The sequence below is a fragment of the Podarcis vaucheri genome (assembly GCF_965113315.1).
Source record: "Podarcis vaucheri genome assembly, chromosome: 15".
Classification (NCBI taxonomy): domain Eukaryota; kingdom Metazoa; phylum Chordata; class Lepidosauria; order Squamata; family Lacertidae; genus Podarcis; species Podarcis vaucheri.
Genome location: NC_138753.1, coordinates 7,901,419 through 7,929,302, shown reverse-complemented (window position 1 = coordinate 7,929,302; position 27,884 = coordinate 7,901,419). Strand labels below are relative to the sequence as shown.

At 41.9% G+C, this 27,884-nt stretch overlaps 1 protein-coding gene across 6 annotated transcripts; it reads right to left on the bottom strand.

Annotated features, from left to right (window-relative positions):
- Window positions 1–271: 271 nt before the first annotated feature.
- Window positions 272–27,884, bottom strand: VEZF1 (vascular endothelial zinc finger 1). 6 transcript variants are annotated; one of them, XM_082200816.1, is made up of 9 exons: window positions 27,563–27,883; window positions 14,135–14,853; window positions 13,065–13,128; window positions 10,810–10,993; window positions 8,925–8,966; window positions 7,356–7,499; window positions 3,694–3,732; window positions 2,743–2,787; window positions 272–2,075 (listed from the first exon to the last, which is right to left on the bottom strand). In XM_082200816.1, the coding sequence occupies exons 1-9, from the start codon at window positions 27,593–27,595 to the stop codon at window positions 1,648–1,650; spliced, it is 1,698 nt and encodes a 565-aa protein (XP_082056942.1). In that variant the 5' UTR covers window positions 27,596–27,883; the 3' UTR covers window positions 272–1,647. The 6 variants fall into 6 exon arrangements, with proteins under 6 accessions (XP_082056942.1, XP_082056943.1, XP_082056944.1 ...); XM_082200817.1 differs by having other exon boundaries at window positions 14,156–14,853; window positions 27,563–27,882; XM_082200818.1 differs by lacking the exon at window positions 8,925–8,966 and having other exon boundaries at window positions 27,563–27,884.

Below are 27,884 nucleotides of genomic sequence, written 5' to 3'. Positions count from 1 at the left end.
TCTCACAGGCTTGCCTGCATCCCATTAAAATCAAAGTATTGATAGTCACTTTGTCGTGAGGCCCCTGGTTCCAATCAATAGCCACCTGGCTGCTCCTCCAATTATTTCTCACAACATCTTGTTTATAGGACAGGTCTTAATGAAGCTTAAAAAATGTTTGTGACATGATAGCCTAAAAAAGTAACCTCTTCCCTAGATTTTCCATCCTACTTTTTAAGTACAGATAAAAAAAGTTGAAAGAAAGGTGTAGCTGTATTTTAAAAAAAAAAAAAAATGAGACCATCGGGTGGGGGAAAGGGGCATTTCTCCTTCACTGGATAGGTCAGATAGTTACTGGGAAACCCCCCACAAATTGATAACTATGGGTTAACACAATTAACTAAAAGTAAAAATGATTGGGGGGGGGGGTTTCTCCTGCAAATATTTACAAAGTTGAAGAGATCTGCACAACACTTGATTAAGGAGAAGGGAAGAAAGGGGCTTTAAAAAAAGAAAAGAACACAAAACAATAAGATGCACACTTGGCTTGTCCTGAAGGGGCATCCTAACTAGTTAGTGGTTAGAATAAAAACTGTATATCATTTTATAATATAAGACAAAAAACTTCTAGTGAACACCACCTGCTCTCCTTTGTCAACACAGCCAGCAGGTTCTGATTGGGAGAATGGGGGGCATACATACATCATACCCCAGCATCTCCACAGTCTTCTAGCTTAAAGCATTGTTTTTCTGTGTTCCAAAGCCCATTATTTGCTCTTCCGAAAGAGTCCCAACTGGGTTTTGAGCAGAGACCATGCTTGTGTAGGTTTCAAATCCTCTTCCACCAGCCACAGCTGTTCCTTGCCAAACATTGAACAGTTTTTTTTCCTCCTTTTTAATGTTGAATATGATGTTATATTCCCTTAGGGTAATATGTCTCGTAGTATTTACATCTCCAAATATCAGGTCACAATCCCTAGTTATGTATATGTTGCAGGTAGAATGATAAGTTACCATATGCTTTGCATATCAGAGCTGGTATCACTTTTCCCATAGGGAATTCGGCCTGAAATTATCATATTCCCAAAAGGTAAAATGCATAATTACTCAAAATGCATTTTCTTAAACAAAACAAAAAAAGGACCATGTAATGCATTTACTTAAAAAAACAACACTACAAACACTACGTTCTGAATCAGAGGGACACAGAGCTGGCAAGTGATCCATCTCCATCCTATGATAATATGGAGGGCCTTTCTTAAGCCTTCTTGTGTTCAGGTTAAAACCGTTTCTTCATTAGATTAAAACTGTTTCTTCATTCGCAATTTCCAGGGCTATCAGCAATGCTGATTTATTTTTTTAAAAAATGACTGGGTTCAACTACAATCTGTTCCTCTTCCAACATCACTGCCAGCTTGAAGGAAACAAATGTGGTCCAGTAATATAGATCAACAGCCAGCTAACTAAACAGAGACACTATAATAGTTTTCCATTTTTAAAAACGGTGCATGATTATTATTATTTTTGCCCCAGCTGAATTAGCCTGGCTTCATTACCGCTGTTAACTAAAACGAAACAAAAACAAACGAAACAAAAATATAATTGCTGGTAAGGACTTGCTTTTCATTCCTCTTTTTAATACTGCTGTGAGTTTTTGTTTGCTTGTTTTTACCATGGGGGAGAGGTTGGCAATGCCTGGGGAAGGAAAGGCATGCTCTCCACTGGCCTCATTGCTATATTTAATGGACCAGCTAATGTCATTGGCGTCGGGAGGTTCATGGGTGAGGTTATAGTGACCGGATGTGCTATGTTCACTGGAGCAGTTACTGAAGTTGGTAAATTAACAGGTGTGGTGAGTGTTAACGGAGAGGTCATAGACAACGGACTGGTAATGGTGACAGGGTGGCCTAGGCTCATCGGGCTGGAGATGTTAACTGCGCTTGATACATTGACTGGGCTTCTCATGTTCATTGCAGCAGCCACTGTGACTGGGTTGGTGATGGTCCCAGATGCCACTGAGGAAGTTATATTGAAGGGAGTAGAAAGAGTCACAGGCGTAGTGGCAGCAGTGGACGTTTGGCACAGGTTAGCAGCTTCTAAAAAACAAGAAAGAGATATAAAAAGAGACCAAAGGTTGTTTTTTTCCTAAACATTAAAATTAAAAGACACCCCAGAGAAGACTTTGAACCCCTGGCATGGCAGTCCTTAGAAGGGTCCATTAAATAATGGACGACGAGTCCATTACATAAACCTTACTGCATTTTTTTGTGGGTTCATACCTGTACTCTTGCAAAGCCAGCCCTCCATCTCTAAGTATCCCTTCCCACTGCAACACATGGTCCCTTCCAGCTCCTGTCCCTCATTGCTGACAGTTCACTCACAGCAGCTCAGCCAATGGCTACAGAGTGCTTGCAGGCCAACAAATTAACCATCAACCTGCAGCTATTCTCAGGTTTCCTGGTAATTTGGCAAAACCACTGGATTTTTTTTTAAAGAAAACTAATGGCAGTCAACAAATTCTCTGTTCTCTCTCTGCAACAGTTAAGTATCCTCAAACAGCATCAATTTGGGAATAAGATCATTAAATACAATTAATTCTACAGCCTAGGTTAACTTCAATCATGCAATTCATCTGAATTAAATACATTTCCTTCGAAAGTTGTTTTTTAAAATATAAAAGGGGGATTTGTTCATAAAAACAGCACAGTATTAGCAGAAAATCCTCTCATGAGGAACATTATAAGTAGAGGAGAGTGTACATACCGAATGGTACGTACTCTATAGCCTTCTCAAAGTTGTACTGACATTCTGTGAAGGTTTTAAAAAGTCATTATTAGGGACCAATACATAAAGCTGGTTTCACTATTTACCTGCTTAAGATCAATTTAAACCACAGTTGGCGGAATAATTTAGTAAGTGTAACTTCTTACTAAATTACTACAACACCCCAGTCAGTAAGGTGTGTGCATCAAACCCCACTGGTCACATAGCTTTTCAGGTTGGCTAAAAGTTACACACCAGTGTTTCCTTTAGAATTTTGAGAAAGAGTTAGGCTTATAATGTACACCAGAAGGACCCTTGGGGCTAACCGTGTGGGGAGAATAAGCAGGAAGTGTACATGGTAGAGGTAAATACCTCTAGTATATCAGCACCACCTGCTGGCTAGCCATAGAATACTTATGCTCACATATAGGGGGGAAAGAAAAGGATGTGCGACTAACTCCTCTAGTTATGGCATGAAAACAAACAGCTAGCTCCTCTTGGAAACCTTAACTTAGGCAAGCTCCAGGCATAAAGCCAAGGCATAAAGTTGTTCACATACTTGCTAGTGCATCAAAGCCATATAGCCAGAATCTCTTTCAGGTTGCAACTTGTGTGAAGCCTTGGTTGTGCCATGCTATTGCTCTGCTGCACAACAGACAGACTGTACCCCACCCTTCAAAAGGTGGGCCTCACACTGCACAAATAGGGAGGGTGAGATTAAGAAAAGACTGGCAGGGGCAAAAGGTGGTTGGGTAGACAGGGTTCTAGCCCCTATACAATTCCCCAGGGTGTTTAGTTCTTAGTGACAGGCAGCTAGTGTTATTGTCAGAGTCTGGAAACTGCCACCTTGTAACCCACAAACGTGGAGGAATTGTATCTGGGGAATCAGATTCTAAGAGACCCAAGGGTCTGGTCTTACCATACAAGCTATATAAATATATCTGACCCTACCTTGCTTGACTGAAGTTGGCCTCAGTGTCTGTTGACTTTCTGCAATCAAAATTGGAGGTGGAGGAAAGGTGTTGCAATTAAGCCATTCAATGACATTTCTCTAGTTTCCCCCTACTCTCTAGTATAACCGAGGTGGCTGCATTTACACACGAGCATGAAACTGTCATGTCTAACTTTAAAATTTCTAACCAAAGCCAAGTGTTCCCAGGCAACATAGGCTCTCAAACTGTGAGGCAAAAATCTATCCCAGTACTATCTACTCTTACTAGCAGCCGCATACAAAGTCTTCAGAGAACCAGGGGACTTTTCAAGCTCAGCAAATTTGAGATTTTTTAAACATAAGATGCCATGAGTTGAATCTGACATCTGCCACCTGTGAAGCATGGGGTTTTTCAACTGACCTACAGCCTCTCACCGTGCCCTGATCTGCCACCTATTGCATACAGAAGCTGCCAGCACTCCAGTCCTGACCATCACATTCCTTAGGATACTGTGCATACACAATACTGCCCTGCATTTATAACTGTTGGAACCTAGGTGCCAATAATTCAGTGTGCACCAACGTGACTTGCCATCACAAGAGAAAAGGAGTTAAGGAGCACCCAGACTTTAAAATGCAGATTTTGGGACTTCAACAGTGCAAGAGAAAAAGAAGCAAGCACAAGTAGGGCATCCAGGCTTCCTGGTACCCCTGGGATGAGAGCACATCCTGGCTTGTGTCCCAAGAAGCCAAGGCAGGATGCATCCTGAAGTCAGACCTTTCTGTTTGTGCACTGGGCTGCTTTGTGCTGTGGCTGGTGTTTCTGCAGCAGAGCCAATGGGTTCCACTTCTCAATGGAATGCAACTGTTTTCCTTTTGTGCAAGTGATTCAGAATCAATTAAGGCTAAAGTACTTTCCACTCGCACTCTGGCCATCCTTTCTCAGGCTACCTCCACGGCCCTTTAGTTACACCAGGCAAAAATTATTTGAATGGTTTCTTTTCTTGACATTCCCTTTTCTTGCCTTCTGAGGTATAAAAATGCTCGGTCTACATCATGTTTGAAAACTCTGTCTTCCAAAAATCAGTGGTTAAAACTGCCTTAAGAAATGGCCAATGCCTTCTGCTTTTTGCCCAAGAAAGTTGACCATTCATGCAATTGCAGGCTCAGCTTCCACCAAGTTGTCAAACCATCCCTGTTCCTAGGTTGCGGGGGCTTCTCTCCCAGTTCAGTCTTTGCACCCTATGGAGAGTTCAGGATTCCACCGGTCCCCACCCAGCTACAACTCTAACAGTCTCTCCATCCCCAAGTTCCCTGGCTCTGTGTGCATGCACAGTTCATAAAAAATAGGGCAATGCAATTAAGATGCCAGCAGCCACCGTAGGCACCAGAGGAAGATGAAGGAGCAAATGGCAACACAAGAAAGAAATGCAGGTGTTTAGTGGGGCTAAAATATGACGTCAGTTATTGAGGAACTGGAGTTCACTTCAACACACCTTTATCTGGGAAGGAAGGGAAACTCTGGGTCCTAAGGAAGACTCTATGCATTAAGCATTAAGAGCATGCCAGGATCATATACATAAGCAACCTGGATTTGCATTGGGGAACCCACGTTCAAATCCCTAGTCAATCATAAAATGGAGTAATAACCTTGAACCAGTTACATTCTCAATTTATCTGTGAAGCCAAATTAGCATGAAGCTGTGCATGCTGCCATTGGAGGAACAGGATTATAAGATTAAATATTGCTACATCTTTCACTAGAAAGAATGGGATTTAGTGTTCAGGATTCAGCATCCCAAGAAGTCTTAGCTTTTTCAAAGGGAAATTAGAAGAAAGCTTGGCAAGACTAGTGTGTGTCAGAGTGTGTTCTAGTGGCCCAGAAATTATAATTATGGAATCTGCTGTATCATTCTTCGCCCTGAAAATCTCAACTCTGAAAGCAGAATAACGCAAGAGGAACACCTGGATGGTTTGTTGTAATTGCCAGATTTCTTTGGTGTACAACACAAAAATCCAAATAATAAGGATATCAATATACTCATTAATCCTAATAAAAACTGGACATTGCCATATGATCATTATCTGCAAGACTTCTACTACAGTAATCTTCTTTAAGGAAGTACACTGCTCAACAACAGCTGAAAAAGTTAGTGTGGATGGAAGGAGAAATATCAAAGTGGACCTGTAACCAAGAGTTGTTCTGTAGCTTCTATTCATACAAAAAAACCACATATATATTATACTGGCCTATTTCACCCATAACCCAAAACCCTTGTTTGGCTAACAAACCAAGAGTTGTTCCACAGGCAATCTAACAAAATATGGCTTCCTTCTCAAGAGTTTGATTTTTTCCCCTAGCTACGCTTGCCTTCTGTCTTTGTAGCTTGGCAAGCATCTAGGTTGCAGTGGCTGAACAAACCATGGTTAAGGAAAGGTACTGGATTTGCACGCAATGTCAAAACAAAACTTAGCCAGCGAACCATGGCTTCAATATGTGGTTTCTTGGCAATTAACAAACCACAGTTAAGCTGCTGGACAGGGGATCAGACAAGCCAAGAAATCATGGTTTAACAAGCCATGACTTAACATATGTGCAAACTAGGCCACTATTACCTGCATTTAAACAAAGATTTTTTAAATCTGGCACTGATTTTCACTGCATTAGGTCGCTGCTACTTCCTTGTATGGAAGCCACCGCAAGACATAGTAATAGAAAGACAAGTGTACTTTTCATACTATTTTAAGAAAAAAACGTATCTGAAACAAAAGGACCGCCATTAGAAGCTCAAGTGTGGAGAAGAATTAGTAACTTAGACTCCATTAGATGAGTTATGTCATTATCCTCCAATGGTCAGCCAACACCTCCTTGGCTTACTTGTGTGCGTTATAAAGTTAAGACAAAAATGAGCTACAAAAAAGGCAACTGAGTGACCAGCTCAGCCTACAGCAGGTCTTGGAGTCACCCTGGCAAGAAGAGAACATACCACTTTTTGTTGTTTTGCAACTAGTCACACAAGAAAGCAACAGAAAGTTGTTAAAATGTCAAGTGAAAGACAAGATGGGAATAAAAAGCAAGTGGGATGAGATTGGTAACAAGGTCAAGAAACCTAGGCCAGATGCCTTCCTAGCCAACTTAGAGCAACCTGACATCAAAATTGAGAATATCTACACTGTGGCTTTATACCAGTTTAACTTCTCTGGCTTTCCAAAGTTGCTGAGAATTCTCCAAGGGGAACCCAGAAACTAGTTCTCCGATGAAGGACTTGTAACTTCTTTTTTCTTTTCTTTCTTTAGTATGCCTCTGATTGGTCTTAATTCTATCACTAGAGTTCATAGCTTTACAAAAGAAATTGCCATAAAAGGTTTTAAATCAAAGTTTTCTATATGTCCCCAATTCTTAACACTGGAGCAAGAGCTCACATTTTTTATTTAAGCAGCAGACCACGCTGACAGGTGACTTGCTAACACATAACAGGACTAATGTCTCCCAGCCTGCTCTCATAATTGGGCAATTGCTTGAGGTGATTAAGCGGTAAGGACCTATTGTGAGTCTGATTGGCAATGGCAGGAGGGAATGCCAGATTATCTAGTGGCTGCTGCCACGACACAAGTGTTATTGTGAATTTGATCTATCACCAACAGCATCACTTAACAACATTCTAAGGGCATAGATTTTTACCTTTCTTCCTTGCTTTAACAGCTTCTTCCCATAATCTCAGGGTCTCTACCTGTTTTCCAGGCCAATTTGTGACATGCTGTTGTGGCTGCTGCTGTTGCTGCTGCTGCTGCTGCTTCTGGTTGTTACTCTCTTCGTTCATGCATGCTATTCCAGCCAAATTTTTTATAAGAGAGACACATATATACAGATGCACGTTAGAGTTTTCATCAAAAGGAATAATTTTGTTGAAGTCTGGCAACTCTTGAGGAAAGTGGATTTGGGTTTTGGAAGATTTGCATTCGCTTTTCCATAAAACTACCCCTTCATGATTTTGAACAGAAGCAGTTGTGTGCAAATAATTTAACACTTCCAACATCACCTCTGCTAGGACAGCTGTGTAAAGCTTCAAACCCAGCTATTTAATGGATTGGAGAAGAACTAGGAGACCAAACCCTCGCCTTTAAGTGTGCTGCTGAAATGACTGGGACAAACATAGCCTCCCACTGCCTCTCATTTCATGGGTCCAATTTGTTCATCTTAGATCAGGAGTTCTTTAAGGGACACTGACCTGTCTACCTTATACAGAGTGGATGTTACCCTCCTTAAGTCCTTGTGATTAAGAGCAAGAACAAATGAGTTTTAACAGACCTTCCTGCTGGAAGAGACCCAGCTGCTTTCCGAACATGTAGCAACTGCAGGTATACCGTCTCTGCCAACAGGGAGTTCCATAATGTAGTTGTGTCAAAACGACCACTTCTAAGTCAGACTAAAGTGTGTGCACAGTGGCCAAGTGTGTGCAGCGCTTCCTCATACAGTGACCACAGTTGTGGATAAAGCAGATGGATGGAAGGTGGCCTAGCTGCATTGACAGACCGCACTGCAGGACGGATTGGCTGGGAATCATTTATGGGGGAAACTGGAAACCTATGCCACCATGGCTTGTACAAGGGCTCAGGGTGGTATCCAAAGATAGTCCTACTCAAGAGTAGACCCAATGATGTTAATGGACACGGCCAATTTAGGAGCACCGGTTTCAGTGGGTCCTCTCTGAGTAGGCCTTATTAGATACAACAACTCTCAGTAGCCTGGTTCATGCATAATGGCAAGCAAGAGTTAAGCAACTATGGCTTACTAGGAATAAACAGGTGTGCTAGTGCATGCTGCTCAAAGTGCACCTGTCCCACCTCCTCTCTTTTGCAAAGCCAGAAGAAAACAAACACAAACACTAGTTTAGTGTTACATGCACATCAGCCACTGTGGCTTGTTTCTTTCCAAACGACTAAGAATGAGGAATATCTTCTTTGGCTTATTCTTGTGACTTGTTTGGAGAGGAACCAATCAAGGGCCCTGGGTGCACATAAGACTTAAGCCAACACTGGGTTTGTGTCCTTCCGGCACAGCAAAGAAGAGGGGCGCAGCTCTGATTTGTACAGTGGTTGCTCATTTGTGTTAAGTCATAGTTTAACATGCAAAGCAGTCCATATCAATAAAAAACTTAGTATCTTAATAAAGGCAGGTTATCAGTTACTGCATCATGCATTTCCAGCCTAATACCACTAACAATATCAATTTTAGACAATTGCTACTCACAAGCAGGGAGGTGCAGATTTTCTTGCTTGAAAAACCCAAATTCTGCAATTAAGAGGAATGTGAGTGAAGCGACTTTGCATAATTTAACACAAGACACCATTTATCTCCACCAAAAGACTTCTTTTGCACTCGCAATGTGGAAAGGCACAATGTGGAAAGGGATAAGCGACAAACAGAGAAGGTGAAAGAATGGGGGATACACAGGCAAAGGAAGGCTGCTGTACAAGGGGAAAGCAACAGAGCCTATGTGGTGAGTACAGGCTACAGTTTGGAGATGGGAAAACTTGCTTCAAGTCCCCCTGCCAAGCCATGGAGCTGACCACTAGCTAAGTCTGAATAGATCCTTACTGGATTGTTGCAATGGTATCACAAATAAAAACATATATTCTGAAGCAACCCTTTTGAAGTTATTGGGGAAGAACAGGAGTTATGAGGAGGGGCAATACAGAAACCTTTCTTCCAGACTGCTAATCCATGACCGACTCTTGCCTCTAGTATTTGAGGAGACTGGGCAACAACGCACATAATTATTTTCCTTCAATTTGGTAGGTTATCACTTATTTTGTAGGTTTATTAGTTCTTAGGCAGCCATACTCATGAACCTATGAAAGTTACTAGCCCACATCTTATTAGTCATGTCTCATGTACACATGCAATAGAATGAGGCAAAAGATTTCTGAGCTGGTAGACTGGACTTACTACTTTTAGACAACAGGTGAAAGATGGGAGGTATTTTAGTACTGAAAGTAAAACTTTCTCTGCAAATAACCCCCTCTACCAAAGAACATCAGGGAGATGGATCTACTGCAGTCTGCTCCTTGTGCCAGTTTTCTGCCTGAAGTTTATTTATTATCAACTAGCATTCAAAAATGCCACTCAATGAGGTGGTACAGCCTACTGTACCACTTCATATCTCTACCTTCTCATTCTATTGCATGTATAGGCCAAATCTTGTAAAAGACTTAAAATTCGTAACAACTCCTGTCCATCCTTACTCACCACAAGTTGTTATTTATAAACCTATGTTTGGATTAGCAGATTCTGACAAAAACATCGAAACCTATTATGTGATGAACAATTCGATCCTATAAATTTCTTATCTTGCTTTCCTCATAGCTAATACATGCCTTCAAGCTTTTTCAGAGAGAACTGAAGGAACAAAAATGAAAACGTTTGTTGTGTTATGGAAATCCTTCAAAGGAGGAACTGAAGTGAGCTGCTTGACCCCTAACTCCTTTACGATCCACTGAAATCCCATTCTTATGTAGCTGTTTTAGAGGAGGAAATGTCTTCATTATCTGCACTGCTAAACATGACTGGGCATTTCAGCTGCAACAACCAAGATTTATCTTCAGTGCCCTAAAAACTCAATCAGGATGAATGCTTTGTTTAAAAAAACTTGTTTAGTCATCAGCTCTAGCATGCCAAGAACTTTGAAGCGACAATTCAGGGCCTGCTAAAATCAATGGGATACTTTCCACCGACTTCAAAGGGCTTTGGGTAAGGCCTGGCAACATTTGAGATCGACTGGGTAAGGAAAGAAAAATTGGTGCAAACTCCACTGTAATACAGAAATTCCTTTCCTTGCAAGTCTCATCTGTTTGACTACAATTCCCCATCATTTCTCACATAAGCTACAGCAGGCATAGGCAAACTTGGCCCTCCAGATGTTTTGGGACTACAACTTCCATCATCCCTGATCACTGGTCCTGTCAGCTAGGGATGATGGGAGTTGTAGTCCCAAAACATCTGGAGGGCCGAGTTTGCCTATGCCTGAGCTACATCATGTATTTTATATTTTAAACATGCCACACATACACTACATATAGCTGATGCTAAAGAGTACGCTGAAAGACTGTTTTGAAAAAAGGGGGTGTCCACTTACTTTTATTGATGCCTTGTTTACAGGTATTACAGTTGATACTTTGGCTTTGCCCATGAGTCTTTAAGTGGCTGGTAATATATGCCGCACTCAGAAGTTTACCACAGATGTTACATGACACCTTTCCTTCATGGCGCACCATGTGTGTCCGCAGCCTGTCTTTGGTGGCAAAGGCAGCCGTGCAAGTCTACATGGAAGGAAACAGAAGGTTTACCCTTACTCCAATGAATGCTAATTTTAGGTATATTCTTCTTATTATGCTGCCAATACACCATCAGTCCTTACACCCCACAAAGGAGGAACTGAAATTTGAGATTTAGTTCAAACCCTTCTGACGTGCAATTAAAGCATAGCAGTATTCCTCCCCGTAAGTACACACAGTGAAGGAAGACCCCTTTCATTTGTAGCCCAACCAGTATGGCTGCTCCCCACCCCACCCCAGTAGTCATATCCATCAGAGTATGTGTAAACGGGATACAACACTTAATTTGTTAAAACACAAGTAAAATTGTAAACCTGTATCTGGACTGTACAACTTTAGACTGCCCAGAGTGGGAAGACAGCAGGGGAGAGTATCATGACTGAATCCTCCTGCATAAGAATTATTTGCAATATAGGCTAGAATCCTTCCTCTCCTTCTTTCTGGAAAGAATCTGTGTGTGCGTATAGTGCCGCTCAACTATGTGAACCATGAAGTAGTTTGGGAGTTTTAGCACGTCTACCAGGCCTAACATGCTTAGCCACCGAACTACGCTTTTGCAGCTGGCTAGTATGAAGGCAGTATGAAGATGCAGCTGATAAAAGACCAATCTAAATACATTCTGGGATTCTATGAACTCGATACCAACTATGGTTCCAACCATCTCTTAACTGATGTACCCATTATCCAAACACTGAGCAGCACACTCATGTCATAGAGCTGAGTAATGCTTAAAGAGGACAAAAGTGGAACTTTTGTGTTTTGATAGCAAGACAGTCTCGCATACCAAACTGCCATGGGGCTTATAAATGCTAGGAATACACACACAGGTGGTCTCTTGTATTGTTTTCTGCCAGCACTCCTGCTTATGATTTTTCCACTGTTCAGTTACATTTAGTTAAATAAAAATCAAGACAAAAACTAAGCACAAAGCATGAAGAGTCATTCCTTTTAATTCAAAGCACTAGCTGGCCATAGCTGAGTCACGGAGAACAAGCTCAGTCTTGCACAGATGAAGCAAAATAGAAGAACAGCCAACTGTTCAATCAACTTAGCCATTTTGCTTGCCTTTAAGCTCAGCCTCATAAACTAGTTGACAAGTTATTAGCCAATACAAAAAGAATTGCTAGTCTGCCTACATATGCATGCAGGTTGTCATTTATGGCACAGTGACAAGTTGCAAGTGGAAAAAAAGAACACAACTATTCCTTCAGTTTACAAAAGCTTAATTATGCAGTCACAGCTGAAGGAGATTCCTATTTGCAAAGAGATATTTGCAAGTATGTCTTTGGTTCCTAGCTAACTTTTGTCACAAGAAATTGTTTTCAATACTGGGGCTAGAACTGGCAATATTTGCTGAAAATGCCTTAGAATGTGCTTACTGAACTAAGACTAGATATGGTCTCAGGATGGAGGACATTTTCTATTCCACTGGAGGAAACAGTGAAGTTAACATGTTTAAGACAGCAAAACAAGACACTCAAGTAATCCATGTGTACAGTCCTGCTCAAATACAGAGATAAAAATACATTTATGCTTCTATCAAGAACATCTGGAGCATTTACATTCAGCCAAGTAAACATAGCTACACACTGAAGCTGGGAAAGGGGAAGAGATTCACCTTGAACTTACAGTGCTCTTCTGTGACATGCCAAGCTTAGCATAATGGCACAGACATGACCCAACCACTTTGGGCTGGCTACCAAAGTCAGCCCGAGATCTGTAGAGCCCTGTTCAAGGAAGCTGCTACCATAAGTGGGAGCTTCTCTCTCCCTTGTGCTTTTTCACCTATGCTGTAAAAAGTCTTCTGGGCTATTTCAGCACTTAGCCAAAGTCGCCTCATGGAGATAAGCTGAAAGAATGCTCTAAAGCAAGGTGAAGCTCTACTGATGAAGCCTGAAGGTAAGATTCCAAGGATCCATAATGCAACCCAATCTGGTTCTCACGCCCCAATATTTCCAATTCAAAGAGCCCCTATGACATGCAAATCCAAACTCTTTGTGAAGCAGTTTAGCAGACAGCATATAAATTTAGCACTGTAGATCACCAAACCCCTTACTTGGCATTTGAAGGGCCTCTCTGTGGAATGAACGTGTTTAACATGACAACTTAAGTGATCAGGCCTGTATAAGAAAGAAAAAAGTAGAGACACAAAGAGAACACATTGTTACACATAACACAGTGTAGGTCATTTATAAAACCCAACATCCTCCACAATAAACAATTAACCAACCACCCAAATCTTTCAAATCCATACTTCCCTATAAGCAGCATTCTAACTGCATTCCTCAAAGAGGTCACATGGCTTGCCTGTGATTATTTGCGGGAAAAGAAAAAAATTAATCCCCCCCAAATGGTATAATTGGGGTATAAAAAGGTACCCCTGCCCGAACGGGCCAGTCTTGACAGACTCTGGGGTTTGTGCGCCCATCTCACATCTATTGGCCGGGGGCCAGCGCTGTCCGAAGACACTTCCGGGTCACGTGGCCAGCGTGACAACGCTGCTCTGGCGAGCCAGAGCCGCACACGGAACGCCGTTTACCTTCCCGCTGGTAAGCGGTACCTATTTATCTACTTGCCCCCGGGGGTGCTTTCGAACTGCTAGGTGGGCAGGCGCTGGGACCGAGCAGCGGGAGCGCACCCCGCCGCGGGGATTCGAACCGCCGACCTTTCGATCGGCAAGCCCTAGGCGCTGAGGCTTTAGCCCACAGCGCCACCCGCGTCCCAATTGGGGTATACCCCATTGGTATAATTCTCTTTTTAAGAGAAAGATCTACTAGCTATTAGAACTGGAGATCATCCAAATAGAACAGAATCTCTGCTTCCCCAATACTGCTAGATTGGTACTCTTTCTGGTCTGTATAAAAAGAGTTGTTTTAAGATCTCCATCCATGGCCTGCTAATGCAAGGTCCAATGCAGACCAACATAAATAATTTATTGTTTTAAATTCACAAGCAGCATGTCCTATCACTTGCAAAATTGCCTTTAGATTCAGACTTCAAGACCCAAGAAGGGTCACTGTCCCCAACCCCACCCCACCCCGCCTCCCACACTCACTTTCCTTACGGCCCCTTCCCACCCCCACCCCCCACGCGAACACGGAATGAAAATCCAATACTTGAGCTCGCCTGGGATTTTCTACATGGTACCTCGAAAAGCCTTTTCCACAAACACCACAGGTGTAGGGTTTGGTGATGCCACCCTCATGAGACCTCACGTGATAGGTCATGCGGTCCTTCCTTTTGAAACGCTGGTTGCAAATTGGGCACTCAAAAGGCTTCTCATCTGAGTGGGACAGCTTGTGCCTATTGAGGTGGTAGACGTCACGGAAGGCCTTGCCACACATCTCACAGGCGTGGTTCTTTTTGACAGGCTTACTGGGCTTCTTCGCCGTCTGCGTCACCGGCATTGCTGTGGCACCAGCACTGCTGCTTGGGTTGGTGGCGGAGGAAGACGTAGTGACTGTTGAGAGGATACCTGCGATGGTCGAAACCAGCGTTGACCGGTTGTTGTCACCTGCGATGGTCGAGATTAGGGGCACCATCGTTGCAGGAGCTTTCTTTGGCCGTGACACTAACTTTATCCCTGTGTGGCAGGATTCATGGCGCCTCAAATGGTAGCTGTCCCTGAAGGCCTTGCTGCAGTATGTGCACACAAAGGAGGTTTTCGGTTTCTCCTTTTTAATCCCGACTATGGTATCTTTTAGCGTTTCCGGTGGGGGCTGAGGTTTCTGTGTTATTGGTAATGGTAAAATTGGTTTCTGGTCGGGGGGCTCAACAGCAGAGCTCAGGAGTGGCAGCAAACTGTTCTGTGCTGCCTGCTGTTGGTGATGTGATGCTTCGTGTGCCTAAAAACAGAAATATTCATTTGTAACTTACAAGCGCACTACTTAGCTTTGATAAGGGAAGACTGCTCAGAAACCTGTTGAGATGGTAAATTCCACGCATTACCTAATGTCGTAGGGTTTAATTCGGAAGGCAAGAGCTGCCCTTCACTGGAACAGATTTGAGGGGGCCCAGCGCCTAATGTTCTTTTTTTTTTTTTTTGAAAATAATATTTATTACTTTTCCAACAATTTAAACACAACGCTACAAAAAAAAAGAACAATACAATACAATACAAAAACACTACATAGCACTGACACATTAAACTAACATAACCAAACAAAAACAGTTTAAAACACATCAAACAATTTCAGTATCTTATCTTTCATTCACTTATTTCCACGACCTCCTCACACCTCCCTTTTTGTATTCCACTTCTGTTAATTGTTTCAGCAATTCCTTTCCATCTTCCTATGTTTTCTATCCTATAATTATCTTAACACATTCTAACCTTATTTTTTCCTTTAATATTCTATTAATCTGTTTATACTTAATTCCTTATAACATTTCTACTAACCCAGCTCCTAATGTTCAAATGGCACTTAATGTGTAGGACTGTGCACACACAAGGCAACAAAAGGATTCAAGCTACACACAGAGAACGCTGAAAGCAAATCTGTACATATCTTACCTTGCTAATTTATACTACTACCACCAAAATTCAGGTTTTTTATTTCCTCTCCCCTCCTGCCCCACACACATTAGCAAGAGTTAGGAAGCCTGACACAAGAATTGAATGCAAGTTATACAGACTGAGCAAACAGAAGGGACAAGCAACTCTGCAAGACATCCAAGTTTTATCACAGGCCTGACTAAAGTTGTTTCATTTTCAAGTCATCAGTCAGTCAATGTGCTTTCAAATTTTTGACACTGTAAGCAAGAAACCTGTCTTAACAAATGAATCTTGTTCTCATGTACAGCCAGCCAGCAGTTTGTGGCACACCTTTTATAGAATTACCTCCGCCAGGAGATCCACCTAAACTCGTCATTTTCTATTTTTAGGAAGCAGGTGAAGGCAGTTCATAAAATCTTCTTTATACTGATATGAAGTATTGGAAACTTGCTATAGCTAGTGCTGGAGTGGGAAACTGGATCCTTAGCTCCCCAACCCACCCCCCTGGGCTGAATTTGACATGTGGGGGGCTGCTCATCTATCAATCATCTGACATTGCAAATGACACTGCAGTGCTGTGATGCACAGATATGTACTGATAATCAGGATTTCAAAGTGTTGTGCAGTGCTTTGAAGCTCTGCTGATCAGCTGATAGAGCTTTTAATACCAAAACAGGTGACTGACAAGTACGTGCGGCTTGGTCAAAATTGCCTATAGATGGGCCAGAGGTTCCCCACCCGCAGGCTAATAAATGGAAGAGTGCAGTTTAAGTACTGGTCTAGGCATTTGCTTTTGTTTACTGTATGCCTTTTAAATAGCAACCAGTATCAAGCTTCCTTGTTTGAGGGAAAGCTAAGAGTATGAACCACCACAGGAGATAGAGCAGGAGAGCCTACAGAAACAGCTAGTCAGGGCTATACTTCTGACTAACTCCCTTGTGCTCTGCACCTGAGAGGAAGGCCAGGAGGGCTGTATACTATATACAGTCGTACTTTGGAAGTTGAACAGAATCCGTTCCAGAAGTCTGTTCAACTTTCAAAACATTTGGAAACCAAAGTGTGGCTTCCGATTGGTTGAAGGAAGCTTCTGCAGCCAACCAGAAGCCACGCTGGACATTCGGCTTCTAAAAATCGTTCAAAAACCAGAACACTCACTTCCGGGTTTCAAACGTTAGGGAGCCAATTTGTTCGGGAGCCAAGGTGTTCAAGATCCAAAGTATGACTATAATGTAGTGCGCTTTCATTTCAGACTAATTCATGATTATTTGCCGAAAGTGCTGGGAATGTCAAAATTCCAAAGTCTTCCAATACACCTCCCAAGACATCAAAATCCTAATCCATGCTCCATTAAGAAAGCCACCCACATGGCCACCAATGTTGATCCTCAACTGGTTAACAGGCCAGGAATAACAAGTAATGTTTGGTCTGCCTCACCTGTTACTTAATACAACTGTCCTCCGTACTTACTCAGCCCAAAGCCACATTTTTGTACGTTATCAACTGGGGGTGGATTTTGTATGAATTTTAATTGTAGGAGCCAATCTTACTTGGAAAGTGGGGTATTGGTCCATCTAGCACTTGAAGGGGCAAACTTATCCAAGAGAAAGGAAAGTAATACTGATCCTTTTGTTCCCAACAGGTATATTCTACTTTATTCATAAAAGTATATCAGAGCTGTTTAAAACAACTGCATGTAAAACAATACAATAAAAAGCATACAAAAAGTTAAAATCTAACTATTGTGGAAAGATGTATTCGTAACTGCCTACATAAGTCTGATGGAATAGGAAAGTTTTCAGCAGGAATTTAAAGTTTGAAATTGAAGGAGCCTGCTGAATCTCTTTTGGCAGAGCATTCCAGAATACTGGGCTGGTGCCACTAAAGGCTTTGTTTCTTGTCAAATGAACCTCACCAACATAGCTGGTGACACATCAGGAACATCTTCCTGACAGTAAGAGCTGTTTTACAGTGGAACAGACTCCCTCAGGAGGTTGTGGACTCTCCTTCACTGGAGGTTTTTAAGCAGAGGTTGGATGGCCATCTGTCATGGATGCTGTAGTTGAAATTCCTGCATTGCAAGCAGTTGCACTAATGACCCTTGGGGTCCCTTCCAACTCTACAATTCTATGATTCTATCACTCCAGCAGATGACTGAAGTGACTGAGCTGGGATATAAGGGTTCAGGTGGTCCCTAAAGTAGCCTGGACCTAAGTTGTTCAGAACTTTGTAAATCAATACAAAGACAATGAACCTGGTTTGGCTGTAGATGGGCAGCCAGTGAATATACTTTAACATTGGTATCACATGCTGTCAGCCAGATGCCTCCATCAGCAATGTAGTCATAGTATTCTGTACCAGCTGAAGCTTCTCAACCAGGCCCAAGGGCAGCCCCTACACAGTGTGTGTTACAGTTATCCAGCATCGAGGTTACCAATGCATTGAGTACAGCAGTTAGGACTTGCAGTATCCTTCAGGCTAGAAATAAAGTTAAAGCAGAAGGCAAGCTCAATGCAACTCAGCAGTAGTAAAATTCACTACAAAACCCATTTTATTTTGTGACGCGTCTTGAAATGTTTCAAAATATTAATAAAACAGTTTCTCTTATTGCTGATTATTGGGAAGTATATTTATACAGACTGACTGTTGATGAATTGAACTTTTTTTAAAGAGCAAGTCATCCTAAATAATAGAAAATAGGCAGTAAGGATTGAAAATTGCGGCTAAAAACATTTTTTTAGGTCACTGTTCTCAAATACTTACTGAAAATAAGTTCCACTGAGATTAGGAGAACAGATTTGCATATAATTGGTCTGACCCAGAGAGTCTCATGTAGACTGCGCACTCAGACTGCCAGAGTTTTTGTAAATTGCTTTGGGTTACTCTTTTGTGATGAAAAGTGATATAACAAACAAACAAACAACAACAACAACAGGGTTTTCAAACTCTTTCTCTTCAGTGGACTTTTCCCATTTTGACTGAAGTGCTAAGGAATCTTGCAGAAGATTCCAGGGAAATTTCCAAGGAACCCAGAAAAGAGAAAGAGAGTTGCAGACCACAAGCTTTGCATTGCAGAGGGTATCTAGTTCAATTTCTAGCATTGCCAAGTAAGATCTCAGGCAACTAGTGATGGGAAAGATGTCTGCCTGAATTTCTGGAGAGCAGCTGCCCGTTAGAGCAGACTGCACTGGGCTAGAGGGACAAATACTTGGACTATGAGGTTATGCCTTATGTTTATTATCACTCCAGTGGTACCTCTGGTTACGTACTTAATTCGTTCTGTAAGTCCTTTCGTAACCTGAAACCAATCTTAACCTGAGGTACCACTTTAGCTAATGGGGCCTCCCACTGCCACTGTGCGGCCACTGCATGATTTCTGTTCTCACTCTGAGGTAAAGTTCTTAACCCGAGGTATTGCTTCCAGGTTAGCAGAGTCTATAACCCAAAGTGTTTGTAACCCAAGGTACCACTGTATTGACTATTCGACTTCATCACTAAACCTGCTTGAACCAAGCATACTCCTAGAATATAGGTAGGCAGACTTAAGACATGCAGGATCTCCTTTTTCTTTTCTTTTTTACTAAAACCCCAAATCCTCCAGAACAAAAGACACACTTAGAATTAAAACATTCTAAACCCAATAACTTGTTTTTAATACAGTACAACTGACAGAACTTTCACTTCTTCCACAAAAAGATCCCCTCCCCTACTCCTAGCTTTCTTCATTTCAGCCATATAATGGGGAGAGCAAATATTTTGTTGTTGCCATTGTTGAACCACCAGGAGTGTGTTCTTAAAGTAAATTGCTGGCCAACTTAAATAGCAATGTCACCTGCAAAACCACTGAAGTTTCCACCTTTTTACTATGCTATTCTTTCCCACTATAAACACAAGAGCAAATCCTCAACATAAGAACTGAGGTAAATGGACATTAGAGTTATATAATCCCACCCACAGTAATTTCCCCAAAAGGAAGATAAGCCACTTGCTTTCTAAATACAGGCGTTCGTCAGGCGGATATAGTAAGGTGCACATTTCAGCAAACCATTTTTTTAATTCCTGAGGGGAGCAATTCTTGCAGCTAATGACTGGGTGTATGCCATGCTGCTCAACATATTACATGATCCCTATCTTAATGACAGCCTATTTGGTTAACTACAAGTTACAAATACAATTATAATGCCCACTCTGCTCTATTAGATTGTGGATACATTACATGGGGGATAACACAACTGTCGACACCAGTCCACTGACAGGAAGGCTGCTTCTGAAAGCCAACCATGAGCCCGCCAGACAGACAGTACAACCAAGTCAGTTGTACTTGTAATAACTTGTCCGTGATGGAACTAAACACAAGGAGCATGTACTGGGAACTCACACCTTCTGACATGTATATATTTAGTAACACAATGACTAAGGCATTCCAGGCTGAAAACAGGTGAAAATAAGAGATGTAATTCTTATTCTGTCAGCAGCTCCTTGGGGAACAGATTTTAGATGGGCAAATATAGAGGATCTGGTGACAACCCAAGAGGCTTCACTTCTAAATCCATAATGGGGCTATGGCCTGCAAGCCATATCACCTGGATGCCATGGAGAGGACAAACAAGCTGGGCTCAAGGACAAAGGGAATAGTTCTAGCTAAACCACACTTCTATAGAAGGAGCAAAGGTAGGAGAGGACATGACATTTGGTTGGATTTCTCACTTTGCAATGTTAAAAAGAGCTCACAAGAGAAATATTCTTAGATGAGCAACTTTTCAAACACATGCTAACCTGTGCTTAAGGAGTGTGTGCATGGCCCTGTTTCTCGGCATTTCATGAGAGCTTTTGACAGTGCTCTGTATCAGACAGAACAATAAACCAAGGGAGATGTGAGAATAGGTGCTAGCTGTATCCCAGTTTTGAAACTCACTTGCCCAGCATGAAGACAAAAGAGTTCCCATGTACAGTTGCCCAAGTATTCTATGACTCTGCTTAAGAAGGGGCGTGGAGTGGATTCCATCCATACTCGAGTGTTATCTGGGGGTACTATGTAAGATTTGGCAACCTTAACAAATCAAAATTGTACTAAGCTTGCTTTCAAAGTAAAGAAAAGTATTTTAAAACCATAAATGGGTCTCACTGTATAGGACTGGGGAGAATTCAAGCAGAGACTTCTTAAAACTTGCCAGAGTACAAGTTGACCCTGAATGACTGCAGAGAAAGACAACTGTACACACTATGTCATTTCCCAGGAATGAACAGTTTGCCTGTACTCTTGTTCCTACTGGAATCAGACCCTATAGGTTCTCTTCAACTGGCAAAATTAATTGTTACCAGTACAGTTTATTTAAATTTTGTCTATAGAGGTAAGAAAAAAACTGAGGCTTGTTTCCTTTCACGCTGTATGAGCTGCACTGTCATTTGCTTTTCGATAGTTGGGATTAACCAAAATTAGTCATACATTTTTAGTCTGAATCAGAATCCAGCGTTGAAATGGTTCTTCATTTGAAGACAGACCTTATTGAAGCTGAGTTAAACAACCATGTTTTGAAAGAACCTCTGCAGTTCATGTCTAGAGGCACTCCATCAAGTACTAAAGTGAAAAACAAAGCCTTTCACAAACTTTTGCTACTAGAAATAGCTTAAGGAGACTTGCAAGGCATGCTGAGTGAGTAAATCCAGGCCATGTTATGCTCACACTAGAGGCCTGCACGAGCCTTGTGAGAACTGGGCTCTCTGGATAGCACAGGCTGGTTCTGAAACACCTGGATAGCTTATTTCAGAGGAAAACAAAGTCTAAACAACATGCAACCCTCTCATGAGTTGCACAATTTCAACCATATATTTTCACTTGAGATAGTCTGACTTAAACCAGCTAACCCACCTCATATACAAGGAACAGCCAGCGGGTCACCCACAACATGGTTTTGCATCAGGTCCACAAGCCATTACAAGTATCCCACCAGGCACAGAGTGCAGGAAGTGACAAGAGAAATTCCCAAATATTTCAGCATCTCTGTCCACCTTTCTGCCATTCTCTACTCTATATCCACATGGTTTGGAAATTAGATAGCACCTCTGGCCACTTTCAGCAAGGCTGGAAGAGGAGACATTTCTGTCCTTACAGAGTCCTCCACTATATTCCAAGCTGAAAAGATGGGCTTAGGAGAGTCCAGCCTCCCATTATTATGAAGTTAGCTGTTGCTGTCAGGTTTGTTTTTAACATTTATTTATTTCACTTATTTACCTAGGAAATGTACTTTTGTAGCCGACATAGAATTAAAAACCAAATTAAAATATTAGAACCCCAAAATTCAATAAAAGCCACCCACAACAATACAATAAAATCAGCAAAGCATAAAACAGCACATGCAAGTCACTAATTACTAATTCACAATCAGTAGCACATCCCTCCAAAAGCTAAAAAGACAAAAGCCTGTGCAAGTACGTCTGTCAGATGCAGCATCTGAGAGTTTATTGAGACCAAAAATGGCTGCAACCTTTTTCCAACCGCCACCTTTGAAATGATTGCTCACTGAAGATAAATGGCATTGTGTTGTTCTTGGGGGGGGGGGAGGTACTTTCCAAGGATAGGTAATGTGAGTGCCCAATTTTGTATGAATTACACAGAACCTTTTTTGCCCCAGAAAGGCTCTTGAGCCTGTTAGAATAGCTCACAGGCATCTTTAATATAGCAGGGATTGGAGGCTGGGTGACCAGAGCGTGAACCCAACACAAGGTTCCACTTTTCATCAAGATTTCAACTAAAATATCATAATGATCCTGTAAAACAATTGCAGCCAAGGATGCAACCACTGGAAACCCAACTCGGACAAGCTTTAACTCTTTTACTGTATGTTTATTTCCCTGTAGGCTCTACACAAAAAAAAACTGAAGACAGTAAGCATTCGGAGCCCAATTATCTTCATACAAAGTTTTTACATATTTTAATACACTGCACACATTATCTACGATGGCAGCCTGCAAGCAGTTCTCAGCAGGGGGCCAGGGCCATAGCCACCTCTATCAAAGTAGCCTGTTAGTGATTAGCACAGCTCCTACATCTGCTTCCATGCCCTTCCCTTTACCTCTGTTGGTAACTGAGGCACCAATAAAAAATAATGGAAGGGAAAGATTTGGCCCAAGGCACCCAACTTAAATCACATTATCAAGGCACAAATATATCAGTTCAAAATGGAACACAAATCCTTCAGACAAGATTCAAGAAACCACACTTTAATAAGAACCTTTTAAAGCTTTGGGGTTGTGTGGACCCAGCAGGAAACTATGGTTTAGCATCATTAGAACAAGCTTAGTTTCTCTCTGGACTTGCACACTCTTCTCCCCAAGCCCCATGCAACCATGAGAAGACATTTAAGTCCTCTTTTATCACCAGCAACTTGCCATTTTATCTACATCTTGAAAAACCGAATTATTTTACTATGGTTAATAGAAACAATCTAATTTCAAACCATAGTTAAAAGAGGCTGCCATGCTTTCACTAATCACCAGTAAGATTTAGGGTTCAGATAATAGACTAAACTGTGGTTTATCTGAAATTGAAGTGGAAGCTTCCAAACTCTTCCTTGCAGCCCCACCAGGCAAGGGGGAACGTGAAAGTCTGAGGGAGGTTAGGTTCATTCTTTTAACACAAAATCTACATAACTGTTAAGATGGCTGAACTCTACATACTCATAAAGGTTTCTGCTATAAAAGTAATTTGAACAAGGATATCTACTTTAAGACCTGGGTATCTCACCTTGCTAAGAGTTTGCTGAAACTGCTAAATCAATGTCCCCTTTCTGCCAAAAGCAATGGTTTCTGTGATTCCTAATGATCCCTTGCATTAAGGCCTTCTAAAAAAGGATCAGGGGCTAAATGGTAAATGAGGGCACGAGCATTTGACTATCTTTTGTTAAGTCATTTTCATTCACTTGCAGTGTAGTTTTTGTGATTTCTGTGATAGAAAACAAAACAGTTTCAAGACCCAGGGTAGAAGGATTGGCATTGTGAACTTTCATTGCCAGAAGCAAAGTTTTTTTTGCACTGAAGCCTTGATGTCAGAGCAACCAATTAGCATAAGTGAGTCATACCTTGGTTGCATTATTAGATGGGTTATCTTTTCCCCAAATATTAAACATGCAACGTGTACTTCCTAGGCAGCTATAAAATCTGCTTTAACATATACATAAGCTCAGAAACCGTTGTGTAGGCAAAAGTTACTCAGGCTTAAAACCTCCACCTTGCTTCAGAGCAGGACATTTTCAACACATGAACAAGATCAAAAACCTTTAAAAAGTGGGGGGAAATCCATCATGCATACTAATTGACATTAGCATATTTTTATGAAGTTGACCTCCTCATAAGATTAATTTTTACCCCAACTCTGAAATACTGTACCAAATTATTTAGCTAAGAAGTAAAAGCCAAGTGAAGTACAAATATAACTGTGAGACAGCCATTAAGGTCCTAACATATATTTTCACAATAATCATTCCTTCAAGTGGTTATTATGGAAAGAAGCCAAGGGAGTAGAGGTTGGTAAAGAGAAGGAAAAATGTATCTTATAACCTATGATTCACTAAGGAGATTAACAATGTTCAAATCTCTAAACAGGGAAAATAATCAAACCCATCATTGGACTGCAGATGTATCACTGCTAGAATCTGCCTATGGTAAAACATTTCATTCCTTGTATTCAAAGATAAAAGTCACACAAGAGCTCTTAGTTATCATAAGCTCAAACAGATTCTGTTTTCAAGAGGATTTTTTAAGCCTGCATCCAAAGACTGGGCACCTAAGCGAATGACTCATCTTTGTACTTGGGTGACTAGTTTCCTTTAGAAGAGAAAGACTGCAGTGCATTTGCCTCAGATTTATTCCTTCGCTTCATGTTTTCAAACTGGAGTCATGCTTTGTATTTTAAAGAGAACAGAAGACTCAGTGGGAAAATGACGCAGACTTGTAATTTGCAGAGAGGATTATTTTACCTTCAAGAAAGAGGGGGAGAAGAGGTATTGTAATTAGTTTACTTTTTCCAAGCTAAAAAGGGGAAATGGTTTGTAATCTAGGTTCTCACTTGGATTGTAGATTTAAGGAGGAAGTAGCTTGGCATGCTGCATTCCTTACAGAATATTAATGCTTTTAAGTGACTCAAGTTGTAGGCTATATGGCATCATTTTGACTACATTATTCTGGCATCTTTTTAAGAAAAAGCAGTTAATGGGAGTTTTGTTTTTCAAAGGGGTTTAAGCAAGGAGAGCTGCTTAATAGAAGACATGTTCATCATTCACTCAGGCCCTGGTTTTAGAGAGCAATCCCTCAAAAATTATCATGGGCAAGTATTCCTTGAAATCAAAACTGCAGACTAGTAAATTGATTAGGACCTGAACATATCCTGCCCCCACCCCTGATGGTTTGTCCCAACATTTTCTTATTAAGTCAACAAATTCCAGCTACATTATCAACATGCTCTCTCCTGAAAGAAGCCCAGTATTTGATTCCACATGCAGGTAAGGGGATTCCTGACCTATATCCCAATAAAGAGGGTTAGGTGTGGAAATTAAAATATAATTTGTCCTTAAGACTTGTCCAAAGAACCACTTACAAATAATTTTCAGGAGACAGTGGACTACTTTCCAACAGAAGAATAGTAAAAACCCAGGGGGGAAGTAGAAGGGCTTTATGTGACAAAGTAACAGAGAGAAAACAGAATAAGGGAGAAGGGAGAAGAGAATAGTAATTTAAAGTAGGAGAGCAGAACAAAAGGGTAGAGAAAGTGACAATTTTTTGAAGAATGGGCTAAGAGGAAATGAAACATGTGAATACACATCTTTAGAAAAAAGGGAGAGAAGCAGGACAAACTGGAGAAAGTGATAAATCTTTAAAGAAAAAATATGCTTTAAAGGTACATGATAAAAACTGAGGGGAAAAACAAAGGAAAAAAGGTAGAGGGAACAGAAAGAGGGAGAAGGAACCAGGAGGCACAGCAGATAGAAAAATATGAGGGCAAAAAAAGTAGTAAAAATGGGAGGACAAAGTTGCAAAAGGTGGAAGAGCATAATTGTTTAGGGAACAAGAATTAGTAGCTCAGTTCAAAACTGGAAAACAACAGAAGAGGGCAAAGAAGGGGAGGAATACAGAATTCCACAAGCCAAAGTAAGGAGGGGCAAAAGATCAATGATTTGCAGGACAGAAAAAGAATGAAAAATCAGTAAAATTGGCACCACCAAAAACATGGTTAAAAAAAGAGAGGGAACAGTTAAAGGTAACATGCTGGGGGTAAGGGCGACCAAAGTAGCAGCAACTTACAAAGCAAGAAATTCCAGAGTAGCCGTTAGTTTCAGAATACACACATACACACATAAGGCCCTATTGCACCTTAAAAGACTAAAGGGAAAGTGCCGATGATGGGAGTAAAAGGGGGGATAAATGCAAATAAAGCACCAAAGAAAACATAAAAGCAAAATAAATAGGGCTAGGGGGAGGGAGCCAGCACCTATTTTTAATAATAAAAGGCAGCAAAAGTATCTTGGGGACAAGAGAAATAATGCAGACCAAAAACTACTAGGAGCCTGGGGAGTAAAAGGTGTCGAGAATCTTTAGAGGGGGTAGAGAGGACATGGTAAGGATTAGTTAAGGAGTCCCAAAGCAGCAGAGGTATTGAGGGAGAAAAATAAGCAGCTCAAAAACACAAGATGTAGAGGAGATTGAAGTGAATGAAAAGTATGCAGAAAATCCTATTTTCCATTGTGGGAGTGAGGAGAGAAAAATAATTTAAGATTCCCAATTAAACACTGGGTAGGGGACGAGATGAAAAATGCAAAAAGAGTTGAGGGGAGAGAAGAAAGTAGAGTGTACAGAAAATCTCATAGCAGGCAGTTGGTTAAACATCCTAGAGAACTGGAGGGAGTTGGAATAAAGAATGCAGCAGAAAATGTGGTGGCAAGGGAAGGAGCAAGAGCGAGTGCACAGAGAAGCTCATGGAGGAAAGAGGGAAAATTAGTAAATGAGTCCTAAAGAACTGGGGGGAGCCAAAGAATGCAGCAGCTGAAAATGCGAGTTAAGAGAGGGCTATGCAAGGGGAGGGGAGTTTAATTAAAATCGTAAACAATTAGAACATAAAAAAGAACTAAGAGCACACACACACATATATCAGTAGAAAAATCTGGTGGGGTGGGGAGAAAGAAAAACTAATGTGTCAAGGAGTTTAACATATAAAGGGGCACGGATACTTGAGCACAAGATGAGAAAAAGCACAGAAGCCCCAAGAAGTACAATAATATATATGGGAACAGGTTTTGTTCCCCTTAAAAGCCACCGATATGAGCCCAAGATGGGGTGGGGGGGGGACTCTAGCTCAATGGGTGGAGGAGAAAACACTGGATGGCCCCCTTAAAAAAAAGAAACGTCGGCCACCAATATCTGAGCAAATACGATGAGTAGACGGGAGAGCGGAGGGCAGCCACCACTCCCCAAATTAAAGAGAGAGAGAGCTCGAATTCCTTCTTCTTTGGGAAGAAAAAATGGACACACACACAAAAAAACCCAACCAGCTACAGAAGGCAAAGTATTGGGGGGGGGGGAGAGAGGAAAGCCACCTCCACAAAACAGATTTGTGTTTGTTTTTCGGTAGTGGCGGGGCTGCTGTTTCGGACGCAGGCGGCTGCGGGTGGGGGGAGGAGAGAGGAGAAAAGAGAGAAAGAGGGAGAGCGAGCGCGCTATAGCCGGCCTCCCACAGCGCCGTAGAGAGCAGCTACATTCTCCTCCCTCCCGCTATTCCGCCCCCCCTCGCGCGCGGCTATTCTAGCGGGGGGGGGGTCGCCCGCCGCCGCTGCTGCTGACAGAGCGAGCCGGCCCTTTGCAAGAAGAATCAGGGCCTGGCGGGGAGGGTTGCGCGGGGTGCCTTGTGCGGGGGGGGGGGGAGGCAGGCAAGCGCGGGCGGGAGGGAGGGAGGGGGGGTTGGGGGAGGGAGAGGCGGGGACATTTAAGGAGGGGGGGGGCTATTCAGAAGTGCGCGCGCGGTGCGGGGGGGGGGGTTGGTTTTTGAAGAGGGTGGTCGTCTTTTCTCCCCTCACCTGAAAGAGGAACGCGGTCCAATTGGCTTCCATGGCTTTGGAAGCGGCGGCGGCAGCCGGGAATACGGAAGGTTATATATATAGATATATATATATGTTTTTTAAAAAAATAAAAAATAGTGCCTTCTGTATATAGATAGATAAGAGTTATAAGATATAGATATATATATAAATGGTGCCTCCCTCTCTCTCCTCAGGCCCGGCGGCCTGGTCTTTTTGCGGCTCCTCACAGCGCCCGCTCGCTCTTCCTGCCTGCTCGCCTCCCTCTCCCTCTCTTTTTTTTCCCTCTCTCTCTCTCCTCTCTCTCTCTCTCCCCCGCCCG

Excerpts from the sequence above, each read along its gene's own strand:
- VEZF1 (XM_082200816.1), bottom strand. The coding sequence starts at position 27,595 with ATGGAAGCCAATTGGACCGCGTTCCTCTTTCAG. Across the intron at positions 13,129-14,134 it reads TACCATGTAGAAAATCCCAG|GCCTGATCACTTAAGTTGTC; the intron begins GCGAGCTCAAGT and ends TTTCTTATACAG. Across the intron at positions 8,967-10,809 it reads TAAACAAGGCATCAATAAAA|AATTTGGGTTTTTCAAGCAA; the intron begins GTAAGTGGACAC and ends TCTTAATTGCAG.